Below are 27,291 nucleotides of genomic sequence, written 5' to 3' on the forward strand. Positions count from 1 at the left end.
GTGTGGTATTATTTCTGAGGCCTCTGTTCTGTTCCATTGGTCTGTATCTCTGTTTTGGTGCCAGTACCATGCTGTTTTGCTTACTGTAGCCTTGTAGTATAGTTTGAAGTCAGGTAGCATGATGCCTCCAGCTTTGTTCTTTTGACTTAGGATTGTCTTGGCCATGCGGGCTCTTTTTTGGTTCCATATGAACTTTAAAGCAGTTTTTTCCAATTCTGTGAAGAAACTCATTGGTAGCTTGATGGGGATGGCATTGAATCTATAAGAACCTTGGGCAGTATGGCTATTTTCACGATATTGATTCTTCCTATCCATGAGCATGGTATGTTCTTCCATTTGTTTGTGTCCTCTTTTATTTCACTGAGCAGTGGTTTGTAGTTCTCCTTGAAGAGGTCCTTCACATCCCTTGTAAGTTGGATTCCTAGGTATTTGATTCTCTTTAAAGCAGTTGTGAATGGGAGTTCATCCATGATTTGGCTCTCTGTTTGTCTGTTACTGGTGTATAAGAATGCTTGTGATTTTTGCACATTAATTTTGTATCCTGAGACTTTGCTGAAGTTGCTTATCAGCTTAAGGAGATTTTGGGCTGAGACAATGGGGTTTTCTAAATATACAATCATGTCATCTGCCAACAGAGACAATTTGACTTCTTCTTTTCCTAACTGAATACCCTTGATTTCTTTCTCTTGCCTGATTGCCCTAGCCAGAACTTCCAACACTATGTTGAATAGGAGTGGTGAGAGAGGGCATCCCTGTCTTGTGCCAGTTTTCAAAGGGAATTTTTCCAGTTTTTGCCCATTCAGTATGATATTGGCTGTGGGTTTTTCATAAATAGCTCTTACTATTTTGAGATACGTTCCATCAATACCGAATTTATTGAGCGTTTTTAGCATGAAGGGCTGTTGAATTTTGTCAAAAGCCTTTTCTGCATCTATTGAGATAATCATGTGGTTTTTGTCTTTGGTTCTGTTTATATGCTGGATTATGTTTATTGATTTGCGTATGTTGAACCAGCCTTGCATCCCAGGGATGAAGCACACTTGATCATGGTGGATAAGCTTTTGATGTGCTGCTGGATCCGGTTTGCCAGCATTTTATTGAGGATTTTTGCATCGATGTTCATCAGGGATATTGGTCTAAAATTCTCCTTTTTTGTTGTGTCTCTGCCAGACTTTGGTATCAGGATGATGGCCTCATAAAATGAGTTAGGGAGGATTTCCTCTTTTTCTATTTATTGGAATAGTTTCAGAAGGAATGGTACCAACTCCTCCTTGTACCTCTGGTAGAATTCAGCTGTGAATCCATCTGGTCCTGGACTTTTTTTGGTTGGTAGACTATTAATTATTGCCTCAATTTCAGAGCCTGCTATTGGTCTAGTCAGGGATTCAGCTTCTTCCTGGTTTAGTCTTGGGAGAGTGTAAGTGTCCAGGAAATTATCAATTTCTTCTAGATTTTCTAGTTTATTTGCATAGAGGTGTTTATAGTATTCTCTGATGGTAGTTTGTATTTCTGTGGGGTCGGTGGTGATATCCCCTTTATCATTTTTTATTGCATCTATTTGATTCTTCTCTCTTTTCTTCTTTATTAGTTTTGCTTGCGGTCTCTCAATTGTGTTGATCTTTTCAAAAAAACCAACTCCTGGATTCATTGATTTTTTTGAAGGGTTTTTTGTGTCTCTTATCTCCTTCAGTTCTGCTCTGATCTTAGTTATTTCTTGCCTTCTGCTAGCTTTTGAATGTGTTTACTCTTGCTTCTCTGGTTCTTTTAATTGTGGTGTTAGAGTGTCAATTTTAGATCTTTCCAGCTTTCTCTTGTGGGCATTTAGTGCTATAAATTTCCCTCTACACACTGCTTTAAATGTGTCCCAGAGATTCTGGCATGTTGTATCTTTGTTCTCATTGGTTTCAAAGAACATCTTTATTTCTGCCTTCATTTCGTTATGTACCCAGTAGTCATTCAGGAGCAGGTTATTCAGTTTCCATGTAGTTGAGCAGTTTTGATTGAGTTTCTTAGTCCTGAGTTCTAGTTTGATTGCACTGTGGTCTGAGAGACAGTTTGTTATAATTTCTGTTCTTGTACATTTGCTGAGGAGTGCTTTACTTCCAATTATGAGGTCAATTTTGGAATAAGTGTGATGTGGTGCTGAGAAGAATGTATATTCTGTTGATTTGGGGTGGAGAGTTCTGTAGATGTCTATTAGGTCTGCTTGCTGCAGAGATGAGTTCAATTCCTGGATATTCTTCTTAACTTTCTGTCTCGTTGATCTGTCTAATGTTGACAATGGGGTGTTGAAGTCTCCCATTGTTATTGTATGGGAGTCTCTTTGTAAGTCTCTAAGGACTTGCTTTATGAATCTGGGTGCTCCTGTATTGGGTGCATATATATTTAGGATCGTTAGCTCTTCCTGTTGAATTGATCCCTTTACCATTATGTAATGGCCTTCTTTGTCTCTTTTGATCTTTGATGGTTTAAAGTCTGTTTTATCAGAGACTAGGATTGCAACCCCTGCTTTTTTTTGTTTTCCATTTGCTTGGTAGATCTTCCTCCATCCCTTTATTTTGAGCCTATGTGTGTCTCTGCATGTGAGATGGGTCTCCTGAATACAGCAAACTGATGGGTCTTGACTCTTTATCCAGTTTGCCAGTCTGTGTCTTTTAATTGGACCATTTCGTCCCTTTACATTTAAGGTTAATATTGTTATGTGTGAACGTGATCCTGCCATTATGGTATTAACTGGTTATTTTGCTCGTTTTTGATGCAATTTCTTCCTAGCCTTGATGGTCTTTACATTTTGGCATGTTTTTGCAATGGCTGGTACCGATTGTTCTTTTCCATGTTTAGTGCTTCCTTCATGGTCTCTTGTAAGGCAGGCCTAGTGGTGACAAAATCTCTAAGCATTTGCTTATCTGTAAAGGATTTTATTTCTCCTTCACTTATGATACTTAGTTTGGCTGGATAGGAAATTCTGGGTTTAAAATTCTTTTCTTTAAGTATGTTGAATATTGGCCCCCACTCTCTTCTGGCTTGGAGAGTTTCTGCCGAGAGATCTGCTGTTAGTCTGATGGGCTTCCCTTTGTGGTTGACCCGACCTTTCTCTCTGGCTGCCCTTAAGATTTTTTCCTTCATTTCAACTTTGGTGAATCTGGCAATTATGTGTCTTGGAGTTGCTCTTCTCGAGGAATATCTTTGTGGCGTTCTCTGTATTTCCTGAATTTGAATGTTGGCCTGCCCTACTAGGTTGGGGAAGTTCTCCTGGATGATATCCTGAAGAGTGTTTTTCAACTTGGTTCCATTTTCCCCCTCACTTTCAGGCACCCCAATCAGACATAGATTTGGTCTTTTTACATAATCCCATACTTCTTACAGGCTTTGTTCATTTCTTTTTCTTCTTTTCTCTTTAGATTTCTCTTCTCACTTCATTTCATTCATTTGATCCTCAATCGCTGATACTCTTTCTTCCAGTTGATCGAGTCGGTTACTGAAGCTTGTGCATTTGTCACGTATTTCTCGTGTCATGGTTTTCATCTCTGTCAGTTCGTTTAGGGCCTTCTCTGCATTAATTATTCTAGTTATCAATTCTTCCACTCTTTTTTCAAGATTTTTAGTTTCTTTGTGCTGGGTACGTAAGTCCTCCTTTAGCTCTGAGAAGTTTGATGGACTGAAGCCTTCTTCTCTCATCTCGTCAAAGTCATTCTCCGTCCAGCTTTGATCCATTGCTGGCAATGAGCTGCGTTCCTTTGCACGGGTAGATGCACTCTTATTTTTTGAATTTTCAGCTGTTCTGCCCTGCTTTTTCCCCATCTTTGTGGTTTTATCTGCCTCTGGTCTTTGATGATGGTGACGTACTGATGGGGTTTTGGTGTGGGTGTCCTTCCTGTTTGTTAGTTTTCCTTGTAACAGTCAGGACCCTCAGCTGTAGGTCTGTTGGAGATTGCTTGAGGTCCACTCCAGACCCTGTTTGCCTGGGTATCAGCAGCAGAGGCTGCAGAAGATAGAATATTGCTGAACAGCGAGTGTACCTGTCTGATTCTTGCTTTGGAAGCTTCCTCTCAGGGGTTTACTCCACCGTGTGAGGTGTGGGGTGTCGGTCTGCCCCGAGTGGGGGATGTCTCCCAGTTAGGCTACTCAGGGGTCAGGGACCCGCTTGAGCAGGCAGTCTGTCTGTTCTCAGATCTCAACCTCCGTGTTGGGAGATCCACTGCTCTCTTCAAAGCTGTCAGACAGAGTTGTTTGCGTCTGCAGAGGTTTCTGCTGCTTTTGTTGTTGTTGTTGTTGTTGTTTAGCTGTGCCCTGTCCCCAGAGGTGGAGTCTACAGAGACAGGCAGGCCTCCTTGAGCTGCTGTGAGCTCCACCCAGTTCGAGCTTCCCAGCAGCTTGCCTTTGTTTACTTAAGCCTCAGCAATGGCGGGTGCCCCTCCCCCAGCCTGGCTGCTGCCTTGCCATTAGATCGCAGACTGCTGTGCTAGCAATGAGGGAGGCTGTGTGGGTGTGGGACCCTCCCGGCCAGGTGTGGGATATAATCTCCTGGTGTGCCCGATTGCTAAGACCCTTGGTAAAGCGCAGTATTTGGGTGGGAGTTACTCGATTTTCCAGGTGTTGTGTGTCTCAGTTCCCCTGGGTAGGAAAAGGGATTCCCTTCCCCCTTGTGCTTCCCAGGTGAGGCGATGCCTCACCCTGCTTCAGCTATCCTGGTCGGGCTGCAGGCGCTGACCAGCACCGATTGTCCGGCACTCCCTAGTGAGATGAACCCAGTACCTCAGTTGAAAATGCAGAAATCACCTGTCTTCTGTGTCGCTGGTGCTGGTAGCTGGATACTGGAGCTGTTCCTATTCAGCCATCTTGCTCCGCCCTCCTCTGAGTTATACTTTTAATAATGACAGAGCTGCACATGTTGCAGTACCTTTCCTGAAAATAACAATGACAACTTTTGGACAAAATTAAAAAAAAAAAAGTATGTGAAAGCACAGTAGGAGGACAGAAAGTAGGAAGAAACTGAGGGATGTTGACATTTGGAAGATAGAATGGCGTAAGATGAGCCTTTCATTTTTTGTGGATGTTTCCCGTAGGACAGGACTCAGTCATTGGTTGTGCAGGTGATGGAAGTTTGAATAGAAACCACAAGACAGAGTTGGGAGTGACTCTAGCAGCTAGAAAGTTGATGAGTATAAAGTAGTCTTTCATAGAGAAGGGTGTCCCAAATTCTGCATAAAAGTCTTAGGCTAAAATAACTAAAGATATTTCATTTTCGCAAGAAAGAGTTTAGAGAGTGGTATAGCCAACTTACCTACCTATTAAGAAAAAAGAAAAAAAAACTCTTCAGAAGAACATAATCAAATCCAGTGTTTCTAAAACTGTACCATGCACAGTGTCCAGAATACAGTCCATATTCAGTAGACACACACATACACAAACAGAAAAATGTGACCTATACTTAAGTGAAAAGCCAATTAATTGAGACTGGCCTTGATATGACTCCTATGTTAGAATTAGCAGCTGTTATAACTCTTCTTACGGATATATAAAGAAAATATGTACACCATGAATACACAGATAAGAAACTTCAGCTGAAAAATGGAAACTAGATAAAAGGACTAAATGAAAATTCTATAGATAAATAATGCAATATTTCAAATGAAAACTGATTAGAGATTACAGAATGTTAGGAAAAAAAGGAGTCATTGAAGTTGCTAGATTCATAGAAGTTATTCTTTCTTAAAAAGTGAAAAAGAGATTTCAAAAAGTGAAGCTAGCTAGCGTCAGTGGCTGGTAGGACAATATCAAAAGGTCTAACACTTGGCGTCCTAGAAATAGAGGCCAGGGGAAATTGGGTCAAAATATTCTGGAGAAATTATGGCTGGAAATTTCCCTAAATTGGTAAAAAAAAAAACATGAATTTACATGTTGAAGAAGTTCAGTGAACTCCAAACAAGATAACTACAACAAAATAACACTTAAGTACATTATAGTGAAGCTGTTGAAACTAATAGACAAAAAATCTTGCCTAGATGCAGTGGCTTATTCCTGTAATACCAGCCCTTGGGGAGGCCAAAGAGGGAGTGTTGCTTGAGCTAAGGAGTTTGAAACCAGCCTGGGAAATGAAGTGAGACTTCATCTCTACAAAAAGAAAAAAATCTTGAAAGCACCCTGAGAAATGCTAATGAATGGTAGCTGACTTCTTATCAGAAGTAGTGCAGGCCAGCAGGCTATAAACACCTTTAAAGTACAGGTAAAGTAAACATCAACTCAGAATTCTATGGCCAAATAAGAAAACATACTTTCTAGCTAAGAAAATCTTTATACTACAAGAAATGTTTAAGGAGATACTTCAAGCTGAAGGAAAGTGATACCAGTTGAAACTCAGATCTTCAGAAATGAAGAGCACTGCAATTGGAAAAACGTAAGTCTTCCCCACTCCATTAAGAAATACATAATTCTGACTGTTTAAAGCAGAAATTATAATGTTACGATATGGCATTTATATATGACTGCTAGGCATAAAGGATGAGTCTAGGTAGGTGGAGTTACGTGCTTACTGTGGTCTTTATTTTATGAAGGGGTAGAATTAGTCCACTGTGCAAAGTTAAAAATATACATTATAATTCCTAGAACAAACACTAAAAAAGAAAAAGATGCAAAGAGGTGATAGCTAAAAAACGAGAAGTCAAGATGGAATTCTAAAATGTATTTAGAGAGTTTGAAAAAAGGTGTAAAGGAACAGCAGAATATAAAACAAATGAGATGTGTATCAGTCTGTTCTCATACTGCTAATAAAGACATACTCAAAACTGAGTAATTTATAAAGGAAAGAGGTTTAATTGACTCAGTTCAGCATGGCCGGGGAGGCCTCAGGAAACTTACAATCATGGAGGAAGGGGAAGCAAACATGTCCTTCACAGGGTGGCAGCAAGGAGCAGAATGAGAGCAAAGTCAGGGGAAAAGCCCCTTATGAATCCATCAGATCTCCTTAGAACTCACTCATTATTACGAGAATAGCATGAGGGTGACTGCTCCATGATTCAGTTACCTCCCACCAGGTCCCTCTCACGACATGTGAGGATTATGGGAACTACAATTCAAGATGAGATTTGGGTGGAGACACAGCCAAACCATATCAGGATGTAAAGAAAACAAATAGCTAAACTACAAACCTAGGTCGAGTCTATCAATAATTACCTTAATTGAAAATAGATTAAGTGTTTTATTTAAAGGTAGAGATTCACACTTTGGATAGAAAGTAAGACCTTTCTGTATTTTGTCTACCAGAGATGCATTTTAAAAATAATGACACAGATAGATTGAAACTAAATGTATGAGAAAAGGTGTAGCATGCAAATAGTAAGTATAAGATGGGGTTGTTATATTAATATTAGATAAAATAGATTTCAGGACAGTATTGGAGATAAACAAGGGCATTTCATAGTGATAAAACTCATTAGAAATACATAGTAATCATAAATTTGTATGCACCTAATAAGATCTACAGTCATAAATGGAAATTTTAAGACTACTCTGTAACTTACAGAAAACCTAGACAAAAATCAGAATATAGAAGATCTGTAAAATACTTCAACCACCTTGACCTAACTGGCATTTGTAGAATATCATGGGCAACTAAAATAGAGTGTACATTCTATTCAAGTACACATGATATGCATACTGAGATAAATAATATATGGGTCCTAAAACATGTCTCAGTACATTTCAAAAGATTGTAATCCTAAGGAGTATATAGTGTAACTGCAGTAGAATTTAAAGTAGAAATCAATAGCAATAAGATATTCAGGAAAAATCTGAATATTTGGAAGTAAAACAACATGGTTATCCCTAGTCGATCTATGAATTTAATGTGGTTCAAATCATTATCTTAGCAGGACTTTTCTCTTTTGGTAGACATTGAAAAGCTGATTATAACATTTATAGGAAGATAGAAAGGACCTATGTTATACAAAGCAATCTTGATGATTTACAAGGTGGAAGACTTAAATTTCCTTATTTCAAGATTTACTCTAATTATACAGTAATCAAGACTGTGATATCAGCATAAGGATATATAGTCATATAAATGGAGCAGAACAGAGAACTGATACATCATTTTTAACAAAGAAAGTATCCAATGAGGGAAAAGAAAGGCTTTTAAATAAAAAATGCTGGAACAACTAGACATCTGTATGGATAAAAGTTCGCCTTGACTCCCTACCTCACATGGTACCCAAAAGATAAATCAAGATGGATCATAGATCTAAATGTTGAAGCTAAAAGTATAAAGCTTTTAGAATAAACAAGTAAAGAATAGGCAAAGGTTTCCTTGATAGGATACAGAAAACAGCAACTGTTTTAAAGAAAACACCTAACACTCTATAAACTTCTTCAAAATAAAAAATTTCTGCTGGTCAAGAGACATGAAGAAAATAATAGCAAAACCTGTATCTGTAAAGGACTTGTATTAAGACTATATAAAGAAATTCTACAACTGAACAATGAAAATACAGCTTGATTAATTGGAGAAGGATCAGTACAGATGCTTGATGAATGATGCTATATTGAATGGCCAGTGAACACATGAAAATGTTACCAAACATCATCAATTATTAAGGAAATACAAAGTTAAACTGCAAGGAGATGCTACTTTACTTGTCCCATTAGCTTAAAGAGTAATACACCACATGTAGAGCGATGAAAACTCTTATAAAATTCAGAGTTTTTATGCTCTAACCCATGACTTAGCAATTCTACTCCTAGTCATTTATTTAATAGAAAATGAAAGCACATTTCCAGGATTTGTTCAAAAGTGCTTATAATAGGCTGAAACTGGACACAGATAAGGCATAATCCCTTTCTTTTCACCAGCTGGAGACTGGATCAACAAATAAGTATAGTCATAAATGGAATACAACTTAGCAATGATAAAGAACACTGTCTTGGTATGTCAGCAACATAATGAATTTCAAATACATGATAGGTGAAAGAAAGCTTACACAACAGAGTACATTCTGTGTTCTATTTACATCAAGTTCTAGAACAGGCCAAATTGATACGTAATGGAAGAAAAAGCAGTGTTTTCGATAGTGGGGTGAGGATTAATTGTGAAAAGTCTTAGAGGAACTTGCTGGTTGATAGGAAATATTTTATTTTTTGTTTGGAGTTTGAGTTCAATGCTATACGTATATGTTAAAACTTATTAAATGGTATGTCTTTTATTGTATATAAAACCTGAAAAAAGTAAATACATTTTAAAAGAAATATGCGTTGAATTCTTGTTATTGATGTTCATGCTGAGGTATAATGGGATGATGTGTACTGTCATCTGCAACTTTGAAATGCGTCGAAAAGTAAGATGGATTAATGGATGGAGAAATATGATAAACTGGTCATAGCTAAATAATAACAATTGTAAAGTCTTGGTGATGCATGTATTGGTTTTTACTATAGTATCTCTAAAAACTTTCTGGTCTAAATTTGCATAATATATGTGAAAAATCTTCTCAGGGAACGTAGAATTGTGTTTTTGTATTTATGTAAGTAGTTGTCATGTAATTCTTTGATCTTAGAGAATCTGAAATTTCCAATGTGGGTGTACAGTGTCTCACTACCACCTGAGTTTATTTCCGGTTGTTGTAAAACAGTATAATTGATAATGAAATTTTTTTGATATTTTTGTCCTAGACATGGAATGTATAGTGCTCTAGCTTTTACTTTTTGAGAGACAGAAAAAGGCCCTGAGCATTGGTGTTGTGTCAATCATCCTAGGCTCAGATCTCCATTCTACCTCTCACTCAATACTTGGCCTTAAGCAGGTATTTAACTTTTTTTTTTTAGATCCAATTGGTTTGTCAAATGACTTCAATAACATATTCTTCACATAGTTGCTGTGAAGATTGGTGAGTCATGGCACAGCACACAGCTGAACATAGAAGACATTCAAGCAATGCCAGATTCCTTTAGGATGCAGGTAGACATTCCTAGGGCTTATAATAGATTTAGAAGTAGAATTAGTCTTTTACTTCTTCAGATCTCCTTTGAAGTCTGAGTGACTACAGAACCCATGGACACCCACCTTTAGTCACTAAATGCTGTGTTTCTGGTCTCTAGGGCCTGGTTGCATCTTGATTGGAAACTATTAAACATTTATAAGAAATAATACTGTAATTTGTTTAAGCTAAAAATTTTTTTCTTGAATTTTAGTTTATTGGTCTTAGTTAATAGTATAACTTTTACGTTGCTAAAAAGTTATAATCCAACTGTGTTCTCTGTTGACATTAACTGAAATACGTGTTCTTTTCTAGAGACCTTATTCTGTGAATCATAATATAAAAATATATCTTATGAAATTCTTTATAGATATCTCATTTAATTCTTACCATCCTATTAATAAAATACATTTTTATGTCATTTATATGTATTGAGTATCTTGTCTGAAATCACACAGCTAGAAAGTAGAAAGTTGTCATTTGAACACAACTCTGTGTGATTCTTTACCTGGCTATCTTAGCCATTTTGCCGAATGGCCTTTCCTTCTTTCCCTTATCCCCCATTTCCATGTATGTGTGTGTTGTCATTCTCTACTAGCTCTTTCTTCTTATATGCAAATAGGCCAGCTGTCTACATTTAAACAAACAGGATCTTTAATCCTGCTGCTCCCATACTCAAGACAAATTGGCAAGTATGTTGTTATCTGTTCTGTGAAGTGAAATTAGATCTCTTTTGATTTCAACAGCAAAACCTTATGTTTTATCTTTTTAAAAAGTCCTTAAATCACAAGTTAGAGCAATTAACGTCTATATTACTAATAATATTTCCAGTAGTATGCACGCTTTGGTAATGGTTAAATGGTTCTGAAATCTACACATGAGATGCTTCCCTTAAAGGGGCTTTTTGGCCAGTTCACCAATTATTTGAAAGAGGAAGTCTAGGTTGATTATATTGCTTTGAGTTAGAATATCTGAGAAAGTGGTACTTAAATTAGTTTGCTAGTGTTGCGTTGATAAAGTACTACATACTGGATGGCTTCAACAACAGAACTTTATTTTCTCACAGTCCTTGAGGCTGGAAGATCCTCTGGGACAAGTCCAGGTGCTGGCAGGGTTGATTTCTCCTGAGACCTCTCTCTGTGGCTTGCAAGGTGGCTGGGTCTTGACATGGCCTCTTCTCTGTGTGACCCTCCCCCTTCTTATAAGGATGTCAGTCAGATTGGATTAGGGCCCACCCTAACGACAGCATTTTAACAATCACCTATTTAAAGACCTTATTATCTCCAAGAACATTACATTCTGAGGACCTGAGACTTAAACGTATGAATTTGGGAGGACACAATTTAGCCTATAATAGTGCTATAAAGAGAAGTTCAAAAATGAAGATGGAGATTTTATTTTTTAAGAAAAAAATAAGTTTGCTTTTAGAATGTTAAATTGGGAATATATACTAGATAGTTGATGTTGTCACTTGGGATTTGGAAGAGAACACAAGGTTGGTTGCTTGATTTGGAAAGCATTTGCTTAGAGGTAGTATATTAGAATTAGAGCAACATAAGGAAATTGATTTTTCTCCACATTTCTGGGACAAGAGGAAAAAATAGTGTAAGTAATCGTAAAAATTCTTAGAAAGTATGAAGAAAGGAGCCCACAAGAGACATTTGAAGAACGAGATTTGTTTCTCATGGACTTTATTTCAGTTGGTCAGTTTATTTTCCTTTTATTAAATGCCAGAAATTTTAATACATCAATTGTAATGAAAATGTTTTTCAGATTGTAAATATTTTGGAAGGGATTTACTTAAAACAAGTTACTGATCCAACCAACTTCTTGAGTTCCAAAGCCATGGAGACATTTTATGGTGCTCCAGACAATCTACCCCTTTTTCTGTCTCTGGCAGCTGTAGCTTCAACATTCGAGATAGAGTTATGTGAGATTTGTGCTCTTTCCTTTGAAAGTGGAGGACTTTTCTGGGCATGGGTGCCTGATTTCCTGAGGTGGGATCATTGCCTCCTCTTTCTGTTTTCCCCAAATATCTCTGCGAAGTCTAGGTTGTTGAAATTTTCCTGGCCCTAAGCACTATTTTAGGGGATCTAAGTGGAAGAAAGGCTTCCAGCACACCTAAAGTTGATAGAAGATAATGGCAACTTGATTGTCCTTTCTTTTGACCATCTCTGTATCTTTTTACAAAATAAGCTTACGTCCACACTTTTTTTTTTTTTTAAGACAGGGTCTGGCTTTGTTTCTCACAATGGACTACAGTGGTGTGATCTCACAGCTCACTGTAGCCTCCACCTCCCCAGTCTCAGGTGATCCTCCCAGCTCAGCCTCCCAAGTGGCTGAGACTAGTGGTGCATGCCACCATGCCCTACTGGTTTCTGTATTTATTTATTTTTACTTACTTATTTCTTTTTTTGGAGAGACAAGGTTTTGCCATGTTGCCCAGACTGGTCTCAAATTCTTGAGCTCAAGCCATCTGCCTGTCTCAGCCTCCCAAAGTGCTGGGATTTCAGGCATGAGCCACCACACGTAATTTCTTTTATGTAATTATGGAAAGTACAGCTCTTTTCTTTACAGAATGTTTGCTTTCAGCCTTGCCACGTACATACACATCTTTAGCAACATCCAGTTTGTTACCAGGTCTCTCAGTTTAGTTTTTAAAAATTTTATTTTATTGAGGTGAAATTCACATAGCATCAAATTAACATTCAAAAGTGAATAATTCTTTGGCACTTGGTGGATTCACAATGTTTTGCAGCTAACACCTCTATCTCATTCTAAAACATTTCATCACCCTAGAAGGAGATACTACACTATTAAGCATCCATTCCATATTCCCCACCTCTTCTCAGTCCTTGGTAACACCAATCTGCTTTCTGTCTCTATGGTTTTACCTGTTCTGTTATTTCACATAAATGGAAATCATACAGCATGTGAACTTTTGTGTCTGGCTTCTTAACAAAATGTTTTTGAGCTTCCTCCACATTGTAGCATGTATCAGTACTTCATTCCTTTTTATAGCTGCATAATGTTCCATTGTATGTATATGCCACACATTGTTTAGCCATTCATTCACTAATGTGTATTTATTTCCTCCCTTTGGCTATTGTGAATAGAGCTGCTAGAAGCCTGGTGTACACATATCCGAGTACCTGTTTTCAGTTCTCTTTGATATATATGAAGGAGCATAATTGCTGGACTATGTGGTGATTTTATGTAACATTTTGAAAAACTACCTGTTTTCTGCAGTGACTGAACCATTTTACATTCCTGTCAGCAGTGCACAAAGGTTTCAGTTTTTCCACATCTCTTGCCAGCACTTACATTATGGTTTCTTCTACCCACTTAAAAAAAAATCCTAGTGGGTGTGAAGTGATACCTTATCAAGGTTTTGATTTGCAATTCTCTAATGGCTACTGATAATGAGCACTGTTTTATGTGCTGGTTGGTGATCTGAATATCTTCTTGGAAAAAATATCTATTCAAGTTTTTTGTTGTTTTTTTTTCTTGTTATAAGAGAATGATCTATGTATTCTGGATACTAGACCCTTGTCAAATATATGACTGGCAAATGTTTTCTCATATTCAGTAGGTGTTTTTTTCACTTTTTTTTTTGAGATAGGGTTTTAATTCTGTTGCCCAGGCTAGAGTGCAGGGGTACAATCATGGCTCAATGTAGCACTGCAGCCTCAGCTTCCCCAGGCTCAGATAATTCTCCCACCTCAGCCTCTCGAGTAGCTGGGACTATAGGCATGCACCAGCACACTTGGCTAATTTTTTTCCCCACCGAGACAGAGTGCTGCTCTGTTGCCCGGGTTGGAGTGCAGTGGTGTGATCTCGGCTCACTGCAACCTCTGCCTCCTGTGTTCAAGTGATTCTCCTGTCGCAGCCTCCCGAGTAGCTGGGATTATAGGCACACACCACCATGCCTGGCTAATTTTTGTATTTTTAGTAGATGCGGGGTTTCACCATATTGGCCAGGCTGATCTCTAACTCCTGACCACAGGTGATCCACTTGCCTTGGCCTCCCAAAGTGCTGGGATTATAGGCATAAGCCCCCACACCTGGCCTGATTTTTGTATTTTTTTGTAGAGAGAGCGTTTCACCGTGTTGCTCAAGCTTGTCTTGAACCCCTGAGCTCAAGCGATCCACCCACTTTGGCCTTCCAAAGTGCTAGGATTACAGGCATGAGCCACGACACCTGGCCATGGTTTTTTTTTTTTTCCCCCCACTTTCTTGACAATATTCTTGGATGCACAGTAGTTTTTAGTTTTGAAAAAGTTCATTTATCTATTTTTTCTTCTGTTGCTCATAATCTTGATGTCATATCGAAGAAACAATTGCCAAATCCACGATCATGAAGATTTATTATCTGTTTTCTTAGGCTTTTATAGTTTTAGCTCTTATATTTAGGCCATTGATCTATTTTGAGTTAATTTTTGTGTATGGTGTGAGGCAGGGGTCCAACTACATTTTTTTTTAAAGAGATAAAGAGATAAAGTCCTGCTCTGTCACTCAGGCTGGAGTGCAGTGGCATGAACATAGCTTACTGCAGCTTTGAACCTCTGGGCCCAAGTGATCCACCCACCTCAGCCTCTCAAATAGCTAAGACTTCACCAAGGCTGGCTAATTTTTGTTTTTTTTTTTTAAGAAATGGGGTCTTGCTATGTTACCTAGGTTGTTCTCAAACTCCTGGCTTCAAGTGATCCTCCTGCCTCAGCCTCCCAAAGTGTTGGGATAACATGCGTGAGCCACCATGCTGGGCACCAACTTCATTTGTTTGAATATGGAAATCCGGTTGTCCCAGCACCATTTGTTGAAAAGATTATTCCTTACGGGCAGGTTGTGACACCCTTGTTCAGTGTATTGCATCTCTCATACAGAACATACAGTGGAAATGTTCACTTTTTTATCCCACATTGCAGTACCTTTGGCTGGGTTAATTTATGTGCATTTGATGTTATTATTGATATAGTTGCATTTATGTACACCAGTTTACTTTTTCATTTCCTAAATGTTTCAGCGTTTTTTTCTTGGGTCGCTCCTCATTTCTTTTACTTGAAAGCAATATTTTCTTTGGTAACATTTAGTTCTAATGTCATTTTCACAATTTTTTTTTTTTTTTTGGAGACAGCATCTTGCTCTGTTGCGCAGGCTGGAATGCAGTGGCAGAATGTTGGCTCATGGCAAACTCCACCTCCTGGGTTCAAGTAGTTCTCGTGCCTCAGTCTCCTAAGTAGCTGGGATTACAGGCATGTGCCACCAAGCCTAATTTTTTTTTTTTGAGATGGAGTCTCGCTCTGTCACCCAGGCTGGAGTGCAGTGGCGCAATCTCAGCTCACTACAACCTCCGCCTCCTGGGTTCACGCCATTCTCCTGCCTCAGCCTCCTGAGTAGCTGGGACTACAGGTGTCCGCCACCACGCCCAGCTAATTTTTTTGTATTTTTAGTAGAGATGGAGTTTCACCATGTTAGCCAGGATGGTCTCCATCTCCTGACCTCATGATCTGCCTGCCTCAGCCTCCCAGAGTGCTGGGATTACAGGCGTGAGCCACCGCGCCCAGCTCAATTTTTGTGTTTTTAGTAGAGACAGAGTTTCACCATGTTGGCCAGGCTGGTCTCTAACTCCTAGTCTCAAGTGGTCTGTCCGCCTTGGCCTCACAACGTGCTGTATTACAGGCATGAGGCACTGTACTCAGCCTACAGTATGTTTTTGAGGGAGATTTTATGGGTTACTTTAGTGCTTATCATGTACATCTCAACCAAATCTCCCTCAGATTTGTTGCTAGTTTTATTCCAGTGAGGCATAGAAACATTACCACTGTATGGCTCTACTTTCTCTTCCTCCTCTTTATGCTATTATTGTTATACATATTGTATCTGCTATAATTGTTAATATAATTTTGTATTAGAAGGGAAAAGAAAGGAGAGCAAGCATTTATAGTGTTAGATGACCCTTCTTATTTACCATTTTGTGTTCTCTTCATTGGTTCCTATGGAATCATGTTACCATGTGGTGGTGTTTCCTTAGTTTGATAAAGCTTTGTTCCCACGCACCACTCTTCTGTTACTCACAGATGTATGACATTTCTATATGTTATAGGTACAAGCAGTACAATTATATACATATTTTATGCAGTTTTTAAAAATCAGCTAAGAGAACAAATACGCACATATGCTGAGTTTTAATTAGATAATTACTTTTGCTGACACCCAAATTTTTCATGTGGGCTTGTGTGGATTCTTAGGTCACTTGCCTTCAGCCTTAAGAAATTCTGTTTATATTTTATCAGGTGAGTCTGCAAGCAATAATCAGTTTTTGTTTATCTAGAAATGTATTTATCATGCCTTCATTTTGTTGTTGGTGGTGCTTTTCTTAAGATTTTTTTTTTTTTAGAGCAGCTTTAGTTTTACAGAAAAATTGAAAGGAAGATACAGAGATATCCCATAATTCCTTCCCCCACATATGCATAGCCTTCCTTTTATCAACATCCCCCACCAGAATGGTGTATTTGTTACAGTTGATGAACCTGTGTATACACATCTTTCTTACACAAAGTCACTGATTTCTATCAGGGTTAATTCTTGGCGTTGTACATTCTGTGAGTTTGAACAAATGTATAAAGATACCTGTCTACCATTATAATGTCATACAGTCATACAGAGTAGCGACACTGCACTAAAAATCCTCTATGCTCTGCCTAGTAATCATTCCCTCCACCCTAATCCCTGGCAACCACTGATCTTTTTACTGTCTCCATAGTTTTGCCTTATCCAGAATGTCATACAGTTAGAATCATATAGTATGTAACTTTTTTTGAGTACTTTCTTTCACTTAGTAATATGTATTTAACTTTCCTCCATGTCTTTTCATACCTTAATAACTTATTTCTTTTCAGCACTGAATTATGTTCCATTGTCTGGATATAAATTTTATTTATCCATTCGTCTACTGAAAGATATCTAGAAGGTTGCTTCTAGGTTTTGGCAATTATGATTAAAGGTGCTATAACCATACATGTGCACGTTTTCATGTGGAGATAAATTTTCAACTCCTTTGAGTAGGTGCCAAGCAGAGCAATTGTTGGATTGTATTGGGTAAGAGTATTTTTAGTTTTATAAGAAACTGCCAAACTGTCTTCCAAAGTGGCTGTAACATTTTGCATTCCCACCAGCAAGAGTTCCTTTTGCTCCATTTTCTTGTCAGCATTTGGTGGTGTCAGTGTTCTGAATTTTAGCCATTCTAGTAAGTATGTCCTGATGTCTCATTGTGGTTTAAATTTGCATTTCTCTGGTAATATATGATGTGGAGCATCTTTTCTTGTACTTATTTGCCATCTGTATCTGTGTCTTCTTTGGTGAGATATCGGTTAAGGCTTTGGGCCAATTTTTAATTTCTAAGGTAGAAGCTTAGATTATTGATTTTAGATCATTTTTCTTTTTTAATGCAGTCATATGTCATTTAGTGATCAGAATACATCCTGAGAAATGTGTCATCATTAGGTGATTTTGTCCTTGTGCAAACATCATAGAGTGCTCTTACTCAAACCTAGGTGGTTTAGCCTACTACACACCTACACTATATGGTATAGCCTATATCTAGACTGCAAACCTGTGTAGGATCTTACTGTACTGGATACTGTAGACAATTGGAACACAATGGTAATTATTTTTGTATCTAAGCATAGAAAAGGTACATTATAATATGGTATAAAACATAAACAATGGTACACATATATAGGGTACTTACCATGAATGGAGCTCGTAGGACTGAAAGGTGCTCTGGGTGAGTCAGTGAGTGAGTGTTGAGTGAATATGAAGGCCTAGGACATTAACGTACACTACTATCAACTTTATAAACATGGTACACTTAGACTACACTAAATTTATTTTTAAAATTTTTCTTTCTTCAATAATAAATTAATCTTAGCTTACTGTAATTTTTCACTTCTTAAACTTCGTTTTTTTCACTTTTTGACTCTTTAGTAATACCACTTTGTAATAACTCTTTTGTAATAACACTTAGCTTAAAACACAAACATATTGTTCAGCTGTACAAAAAAATGTTTTTTTGAGAGGGAGTCTCAGTCTGTTGCCCACGCTGGTGTGCAGTGGCGTGATCTCAGCTCATATATCCTTATTCTGTCAGCTTTTTTCTATTTAAAAAAATTCTTTAAACTTTTTTGTTAAAAACTAAGACACAGACACACACATTAGCCTAGGCCTACACAGGGTCAGGATCATCAATATCACTGTCTTCCACCTCTGTATCTTGTTCCACTGAAAGGTCTTCAGGGGCAGTAACACTCATGGAGCTGTCATCTTGTATGATATCAATGCCTTCTTCTGGAATACCTCCTGAAGGGATCTGCTTGAGGATCTTGAGGATGTTTTACAGTTAACTGAAAAATAATAAGTGAAAGGAGCATACTTTATTATTACTGTTATTATTATTATTATTATTATTTGAGATGGAGTCTTGCTCTGTCGCCCAGGCTGGAGTGCAGTGGTGTGATCTTGGCTCACTGCAACCTCAGCCTCCTGGGTTCAAGCAGTTCTCCTGTCTCAGCCTCCCGAGTAGCTGGGATTACAGGCACGCACCACTACGCCTGGCTAGTTTTTTTGTGTTTTTAGTAGAGACAGGGTTTCACCATGTTGGTCAGGCTGGTCTCGAACTCCTGACCTCAGGCGATCCCCACCTCAGCCTCCCAGAGTTCTGGGATTACAGGCATGAGCCACCACGCCTGGCCATGGAGTATACTTCAAAATAATGATAAAAAGTATAGTATAGTAAATACATAGCTTAATACTATGGTCATTATCAAACATGTATTGTACATAATTATATGTGCTATAGTTTTATACAGCTGGCAGCACACAGTAGGTCTGTTTACAACAGCATCACCATGAACATACGAAAAATGCATTGCACTATAAAGTTACAACTGCCATGACATCATTAGGTAATAGGAATTTCAGCTCCATTGTAATCTTACAAGACCAGCGTTGTATATGAGGTGTGTTCATTGACAAAAATATCATTATCATTATGTGGCACATGACTGTATATGCATTTAGTGCTATAAATTTCTCCTCTAACCATTGCTTTCACTACATCCCACAAATTTTGATAAGTTGTGTGTTACTTTCATATAGTTGAAAACATTTAAAAATTTCTCATCAGATTTCTTGTTTGACCCATGTGTATTTAGAAGTATTTCATTTTCATATATTTTGGGATGTTCCATGTATCTTTCTGTTAATTGATTTTTAGTTTAATTTCATTTTGGTCTAAGAGAAGATGTTACATAATTTGTTTTTAAAAATTTGTTAGCATGTGTTTTATGGCCTAGAATGTGATCTGTTTTGATGAATTTTCCATGTAATCTTGAGAATATGTATTCTGCTATTGTTGGATGAAGTGGTCTGTAAATGTCAATTATATCCAGTTGATAGGTGGTGTTATTGAGTTCAAATATATCTTTATGGATTTTCTGCCTGCTAAATCTGCCCATTTCTGTGAGAGATCTTGAAGTCTCAGATTATGATAGTGGACTAATTTATTTCACTTTGCAGTTTGTTTTTGTTTTATATATTTTAACACTCTGTTGATAGGTATATACATGTTAAGGATTGTTGTGTCTTCTTGGATAGTTGAATCCTTTATCATTGTGTAATGCCCTTCTCTATCCTTGATAACTTTCCTTGCTTTAAGTCTATTCTGCCTGAAATTAATAGGCTACTCCTCCTTTTCTTTCGTTAATGTTAGCCTGATATATCTTTCTTCAATCCATTTATGTTTAGTTTATATGTATCTTTACATATGAAGTGGGTTTCTTGTAGACAACATGCAGTTGGCTCTTGTTTTTTATTACACTTTGACAACTTGTCTTTTAATTAGTGTGTTGACCTTTAAAATGATCATTGGTATAATTGGGTTAATATCTACCATATTTGTTACTGGTTTCTATTTGTTGTTCTTGTTCTCTGTTCTTATTTTTATTTTCCACTCTTTGAGCATTTTATGTGATTCTCTTTTTTTCTTATCTTCTTAGTATAACCCTTACACTTCTTTCTTAGCTTTTAAAATGGTTGCCTTAGAGTTTGCAGTATACTTTTACAACTAATCTAAGCCAACTTTCCAATAACACTGTTACACATTTACAGATAATGTGGAGTATAATAGCAAAATTATCCTAATTTCTCTTTCTGTTCCTGGCATTCATTTTACTTATATGTAAGCATACGTAAATACATATAAGAGCATACGTAATTGAATACATGTTGCTGTAACTATTTTGAACAACCATTATCTGTTAGGTCAGTTAAGAATAAAAAAATAAAAATAAAATTTTACTGTCTTTATTCCTTCATCAGCTCTTCCTTTCTTTATGTAGAACTGAATTTCTGACCTATAATTCCTTCTTCTGTAGAACTTCAATACTTCTTGCAAGGCAGTTTTACTGGCAATAGAGTCACTCAATTTTTGTTCATCTGACAAAATATTTTTCCTTCACTTTTGAGGCATAATTTTACTCACTACAACAGAATTCTAGATTGGTAATTTTTTTCTCTCAACAGTTCATTTTTTTTTTAAATTTAAATTTAAATTTTTATTTTTTGAGATGGAGTCTCGTTCTGTTGCCCAGGCTGGAGTACAGTGGCACGATCTCAGCTTACTGCAACCTCCACCTCCTAGGTTCAAGTGATTCTCTGGCCTCAGCCTTCCGAGTAGCTGGGATTACAGGCGTGTGCCACCACATCTGGCTAATTTTTGTATTTTTAGTAGAGACAGGGTTTTGCCATGGTGGCCAGGCTGGTCTTGAACTCCTGGCCTCAAGTGATCCACTCACATCAGCCTCCCAAAGTGCTGGGATTACAGTCGTGAGCCACCATGCCCAGACCTCTTTCAACAGTTTAACCATTTCACTCTACTCTCTTGCTTGCATTGTTTCTGAGAAGTTGTTATCTTTGCTTCTCTATAAATAAGGTATTTTCACCCCCTTCAACTTCCTTCAGAAATTTGTTTTTGTTAAATTTTTTGTGCAGTTTAAAAATGATAGATGCCTAAGTTTTTGCTTTTTTTTTTTTTTTCTCCTGCATTTATCTAGCTTGCTTTCCTTAGTTTCTCAGATCTGTGTGTGGTTTGGTGTGTGACAGTAGTTTGGGGAGATTCTCAGTCATTGTTGTTTCAAATATTTCTAATGTCCATTTTTCTCTTTTTTCTACTTCTGGTATTCCCATTAAGTGTATGTTACATCTTTTATAGTTTTCCCACACTTCTTAGATATTCTATTTTTTTAGTCTTTTCCCTGTTTGCTTTTCAGTTTTGGAGGTTAGTAGTAGTCCATTGTGTAGATGTAGCACATTTTAAAAAGCTGTTCACCAGTTGATTTGTGTTTGGTGTTTTTACACTTTTTGGCTATTATGAATACTGTTGCTCTGAAATTGATATGCAAGTTTTTCTGTGAACATACTGTTACTGAAACACCAGGGGTTTGGTCTAGGTCCTCTTGCTTGCCGCACAGAAAGCCAGTGACTGAGACAAAGAGTATTGCCAAAGAAGAAGGCTTTAATTGGGTGCTATAGCTGGGGAGATGGGAGCTCAGTCTCAAATCCCTCTCCCTGACCAACTAAAATTAGGGGTTTAGGTAGCAGGGGAAAATGTAACAATGTGAAACAAAACAAGAGCTAGGGAGGGGCAAGGAAGCAATCATGATGAGGGGTTCAGCATTTCATTGTTTGGATGTGGTGATCTGGTGAATTTCAGTTCTTTGATACTTTCTGAGAGCAGAAGGTCCTTTCCTGCTGAAGGAACTCAGAGTAGAAGGTTATTTCCTGAAGAAGGAACTCAGATAAAGGTAAGTTTTAAGCTTAAAGAATTTCTTTGTTTATATTAAAAAACTATCTGTGGGACTGTTGAGTTGGTTTCAGTATGTGTGCAGTTCTCTTGTATATACCTAGAAGTCGAATTGTTAGATCATGTTATCTTTGTATTTTACTTTTTAAGGAACTGACATTTTTCTCTGAAGTGGCTGCACTGTTCTGCATTCCCACTAGAAATGTTTGAGGGTTTCCAGTTTCTCCATATTCTTATCAACACAGCCCTTCATCTCCTTTTTCATTATAGCATTCTAAGTGGGTGTGGAATGGTATCTTTTTTGTTTTGATTTGCATTTCTCTAATGGCTAATGATATTTTCATGTGCTTATTGGCCGTTTGTGTATGTTCTTTGGAGAAACGTCTGTTTAAATTATTTGCCCATTTTTCAATTGGCTTAATTGTGTGTGTGTGTTTTGTTTGGTTTTGCTTCTTTTTTGAGACAGAGTCTTGCTCTGTCACCCAGGCTGGAGTGCAGTGGCCTGATCATAACTTACCACAGCCTTGACCTCCTGGGTTCAACCTGCCCTTCCAGCTCTGCCTCCCAAGTAACTGGGACTACAGAGGGGCCTACCGCCACCTCTGGCTACTTGTTTAATTTTTTCATAGAGACAAGGTTGTACCATGTTGCCCAGGCTTGGCTTGAACTCCTGGGCTCAAGTGATCCTCCTGCCTTGGCCTCCCAAAATGCTGGGATTATAAGCATGAGCCACCACACCTGGCCCTTATCTGTGTTTTTATTATTAACTTGTAAGAGTTCTGTATGTTTTCGGTGTACACGTCTTTTTTTTTCCAAATGTATGATTTGTAAATATTTTTTTCCCATCATTGAGTTTTATTTTCACCTCTGAAATATCTTTTTTTCCATAAAAGTTTTTGTTTTTAGTATGTTTTTGGTTGCTGCTGCTTTTTGTGTCACATGTAAGAAACCTTTAAAAAAAAAAAAAGTCATGAAGATTTTTACCTGTGTTTTCTTCTAAGACCTTTCTAGTTTCAGCTTTTCGATTTAGATGTATGGTCCGTTTTGAATTAACTTTTTTGGTGGTGTATTAGGTAGGTGTCCAGATTTATTACTTTACATGTAAATATTCAGCTGTTGTAGCACCATGTTTTAAGAAGACTGTTCTTTTACTATTTAAAGGTCATGGCACCCTTGTGAAAACTTAGTTTACTGTAGGTGTATCGATTTATTTCTGGATTTTCTATTCAGTTCCATTGGTCTATATGTCTATCCTCATGTCAGTTCCACCTTACCTTAATTAATGTAATTTTATAGTAGGTTTTAAAATTGGAAAGTGAGAGCCCTATAACTTTGATTTCTTTTTCAAGGTTGTTTTGGCTCTTCTGATTCTTCTGTATTTCTATATGAAGTTTAGAGTAAGCATTTCCATTTCTGTGCTCTTATCCCCAGCCTGTAGGTCTCTTGCCTGTCCCTTTCCTGGTGGTTGTGTGTGGGAGGCCAGAGGTGTATTCCAAATGGAAAGAGATTGCATTCTTGTAGTGATCTGGTGGTAAACTTGGCCTGAAGATTTCAAGATGGGACATGGTTAAAAGATACGTTGTTCTACTTTTATGGTATGAAATTCCCCATATAAATTTAACATGACCAGAAATTTTGAGATTGTCAAATGAAACACAGTAACTACCTTTGAGAGAGTCATTGGAAGTTTGTATTCATATATATTACAGTGGAAGATGCAGCATCATTAGTAAGGATTGAATCAGGATTAAATAAATGGCATTAATGAACTGCAGCAGATATATGTTGTTTCAGTACTAACATGTCATAGTGTGTCCAGAATTGGTGGGTTTGTGGTCTCACTGACTTCAAAAATGAAGCCGCGGACCCTTGCAGTGTTACAGTTCTTAAAGATGGTGTGTCCGGAGTTTGTTCCTTCAGACGTTCAGATCTGTCTGGAGCTTCTTCCTACTGGTGGGTTCGTGGTCTCGCTGGCTTCAGGAGTGAAGCTGCAGACCTTCGTGAGGAGTGTTACAGCTCTTAAAGGCGGCGTGGACCCAAAGAGTGAGCAGCAGCAAGACTTATTGCAAAGAGCAAAAGAACAAAGCTTCCACAGTGTGGAAGGGGACCTGATCAGGTTGCCGCTGGCTGGCTTGGGCAGCCTGCTTTTAGTCCCTTATCTGGCCCCACCCACATCCTGCCGATTGGTCTGTTTTGACAGAGTGCTGATTGGTGCATTTACAATCCTCTAGCTAGACATAAAAGTTCTCCAAGGCCCCACTAGGTTAGCTAGATACAGAGTATTGATTGGTGTATTTATAAACCCTGAGCTAGACACAGAGTGCTGATTGGTATGTTTATAATCCCTTAGCTAGACATAAAAGTTCCCCAAGTCCCCACCAGACTAAGGAGCCTAGCTGTCCTCACCCAGTGGATCCTGCCCAGGGGCTGCAGGTTGAGCTACCCGCCAGTCCCGAGCCGTGCCTGCACTCCTCAGCCCTTGGGCAGTTGATGGGACTGGGTGCCACAGAGCAGGGGGCAGTGTCCATCCGGGAAGCTTGGGCTGTGCAGGAGCCCATGGCAGAGAAGGGTGATTGGGCATGGCAGGCTGCAGGTCTTGAGCCCTGCCCAGTGGGGAGGCAGGTGAGGCCCCGTGAGAATTTGAGCACAGCCTGGCACTGCTGGCGGACCCAGCGCAACCTCCGCAGCTGTGGGTCCGGGTGCTAAGCCCCTCACTGCCATTGGCCCGCAGTGCCAGCTGGCCGCTCAGAGTGCAGGGCGCCCGCTGGAACTCGCAGCTGGCCCGTGAGCGTGTGCAGCCCCGGTTCCTGCCCGTGCCTCTCCCTCCACACCTCCCTGCAAGCAGAAGGAGGTGGCTCCAGCCTTGGCCAGCCCAGAGAGGGGCTCCCACAGCGCCGTGGGGGGCTGAAGGGCTCCTCAGGCATTGCCAGAGTGGTCGCGGATGCTGAGGAGGTGCCGAGAGCAAGGGCTGCTAGCACGTTGCCATCTCTCAATAGGAATCATGGCATTGTGAGTAATACTAGCGTTATTGCCTTTTTCTTGGGTGAAAGTTAGGAGATTAGCCAGGAAAGCAGATATAACAATGAAGAACTTAGAGATGGTGCCTGGACACTTTGAAGAAAGTTCATGTGCATGTGAACAATAAATAAATACTTAAGAGTATCTATTTTCTATCTATGTTCTAAAACTTAATTGAAAAATCACTCGTGTCCATGGGCCCATGATTTTGTAATATACTTGAAAAATTATATATACATAAAGAGGCCTCACAAAAAAATTATTTTTTTGGGGGGCTTCTATGTATCCTAAGGGTAGTCCTGCTCAAGTTTACGTTAGTAGATACCATCCCACCTGTTGTTGGGTGGTCAGCCTTGACGTCTTTCAGCCTAAATGGCTTAACATAGGTGGGAATAGGGAATTGCTTTTAAAAGTAAAGGAAAAAATGAGTAAAATTAATTGAGCTTGCATTGTTCTAGTTTGGATAAAAGTACTACTTAGAGTGAATCTTCATGAGCGAGAGGTCACTATGAGAAAGTAAAGAATTTCCTTAACTAGATCTTTGAATTTGTCTTAGTACAACTGCTCAGGGGTTTTTAAATATTTAATATTTAACATTTCCATTTTAATTATTATCTTTAAGAAATGAGTCACCATTCAAGAATTAAGATTTAACACGGAATCATGGGATTAGATTGTTGGAAGTTTAGAGATTTTGTGCCTTTATTATAAAAAAGAAACTGAAAGTGTTCTACGTTGTGCTTTGAAAGGATGGCCCCTTCTGTTTAACTTACTGTGTTTCTAGTGAGAACGAATTTACTATGATCCTACTATTTTTCTATGGAGAACTAACCTAACATGCCCGTATTAAAAACTAATTCGCCATGTTTGTGTGGTTGTAGCCAGAGAAAAATATTTGAAGGTGAAAATTTATTTACCATTCTTTTTATGTAATTAACCTATATCTTAATTTCCGTGTTTTTCTCGCTTACCTGAAGAAGATCAGTAGATGACAATGAACTAAGTACTGGGGCTTGTGAAAATGGGTGTTTATTTAAACCACCCACAAGACAAGGATAAGCTTTGCATTTTGAGGACTTGTTTAGAGTGAAAAGGAAAACTCACTTTTTTATTTAAAACAAACTTTAAGCTGAATACATGTTGAGCATAACATAATTGTTTACATTCTTTTTTTTTTTTGAGATGGAGTCTTGCACTGTCACCCAGGCTGGAGTGCAATAGTGCAATCTTGGCTCACTGCAACCTTCGCCTCTCAGGTTCAAGCAATTCTTCTCCCTCAGCCTCCCGAGTAGCTGGGATTATAGGCATCCACCACCACAGCTGCCTAATTTTTTGTATTTTTAGTAGTGACGGGGTTTCACTATGTTGGCCAGGCTGGTCTGGAACTCATGACCTCGTGATCCACCCACCTTGGCCTCCCAAAGTGCTGTGATTACAGGCGTGAGCCACCGCACCTGGCCTGTTTACATTCTTCTATTGCTGCTTTCATTTGTATCCATGATTGTAAACGTAGTCTTTCCATAAATGTATTCTAGATGTGGTATAATTTTGTGGGGCTTTTCCTGTTTTTCATGCTTATTATTTTTAGTGGCTGTTATAACTTTATATTATGCCTTCTTTCTTCACCTTCCAAAAGTAGATAAAGTTTCTCACACAAAAGAGGTTATGGGCTTTATCAATAAATGTGTGCTTTTAGGGGCATTTTGTCCTGTATGGCTACGAGTTCCCAAGGGGAGATATAATTCGTAATAATAGGTTAGTAAATACTAAATTCCATTTTCTGTTCCATTTTCAAATTTTTTTTCTGTTTAATGTTTTACTTTGTTGCAGATAATGCTTATGCAAAACAGAACTTTTTTTTTTCCTATACTGGATCTCCACCCCTGTGTTTACTGTTAAGAGTCTGAAGTTTTACATCGTCGATACCCACTCCCTAAGTTTCGGTTTCCAGAGCCACTAGTAACATTTGTCCCTCATGGTGGAACAACGTATGGGAATATTCCTGTGTGCATCCAGGAGCATTTTTCAGATTTCTTTGCTAAAGCTTTATTGCCATCTATGATAACTTCTCATCACAGTACATAGAAAGCAGCAGCACTGTCTGACTCGGCCTTCTCAGCAACTCCTACAGAATCTTCCCCTCCGAAGTCCCTGCCAAAACCACACAAGACATGTTTCTCGGAGTTGTGCATGGAGAATATCACCAATGTATTTGTTGCCTTCTGTCGGGCTTTTTTCCATTCTTCACCTTTTATTACTATCTCTAGTGATCTCGAAAAGGATATTTTATGTGAAATTGTGTATTTAAGGAAACTGTTGAAAAAAGTCTAAATATTTGTATTAAGATTTAGAATGGGAGAAGGATTTTGTCTAGTTTAGGAGACATTTTCATTTGTTTATTGTCATATGGAATTGTCTGAATTTTAGAGCTAGGAAAGCAGCCTA

At 38.4% G+C, this 27,291-nt stretch overlaps 1 protein-coding gene across 41 annotated transcripts in view; it reads left to right on the top strand.

Annotated features, from left to right (window-relative positions):
- SPIDR (scaffold protein involved in DNA repair) overlaps positions 1-27,291 on the top strand; it is a 484,346-nt gene that overhangs the window by 58,727 nt on the left and 398,328 nt on the right. For 2 of the 41 annotated variants that reach the window (XM_073998782.1, XM_073998789.1), the window contains exon 1: positions 23,260-23,423. The exons of the other annotated variants lie outside the window; for them this stretch is intronic. In XM_073998782.1, coding sequence (XP_073854883.1) covers positions 23,421-23,423 — 3 coding nt within the window. In that variant the 5' untranslated portion in view covers positions 23,260-23,420. Of the gene's footprint in view, positions 1-23,259; positions 23,424-27,291 lie in introns of those variants that run through there. 41 annotated transcript variants of the gene reach the window in all.

This window comes from Macaca fascicularis, chromosome 8 (genome assembly GCF_037993035.2).
Source record: "Macaca fascicularis isolate 582-1 chromosome 8, T2T-MFA8v1.1".
In the NCBI taxonomy this organism is placed as follows: domain Eukaryota; kingdom Metazoa; phylum Chordata; class Mammalia; order Primates; family Cercopithecidae; genus Macaca; species Macaca fascicularis.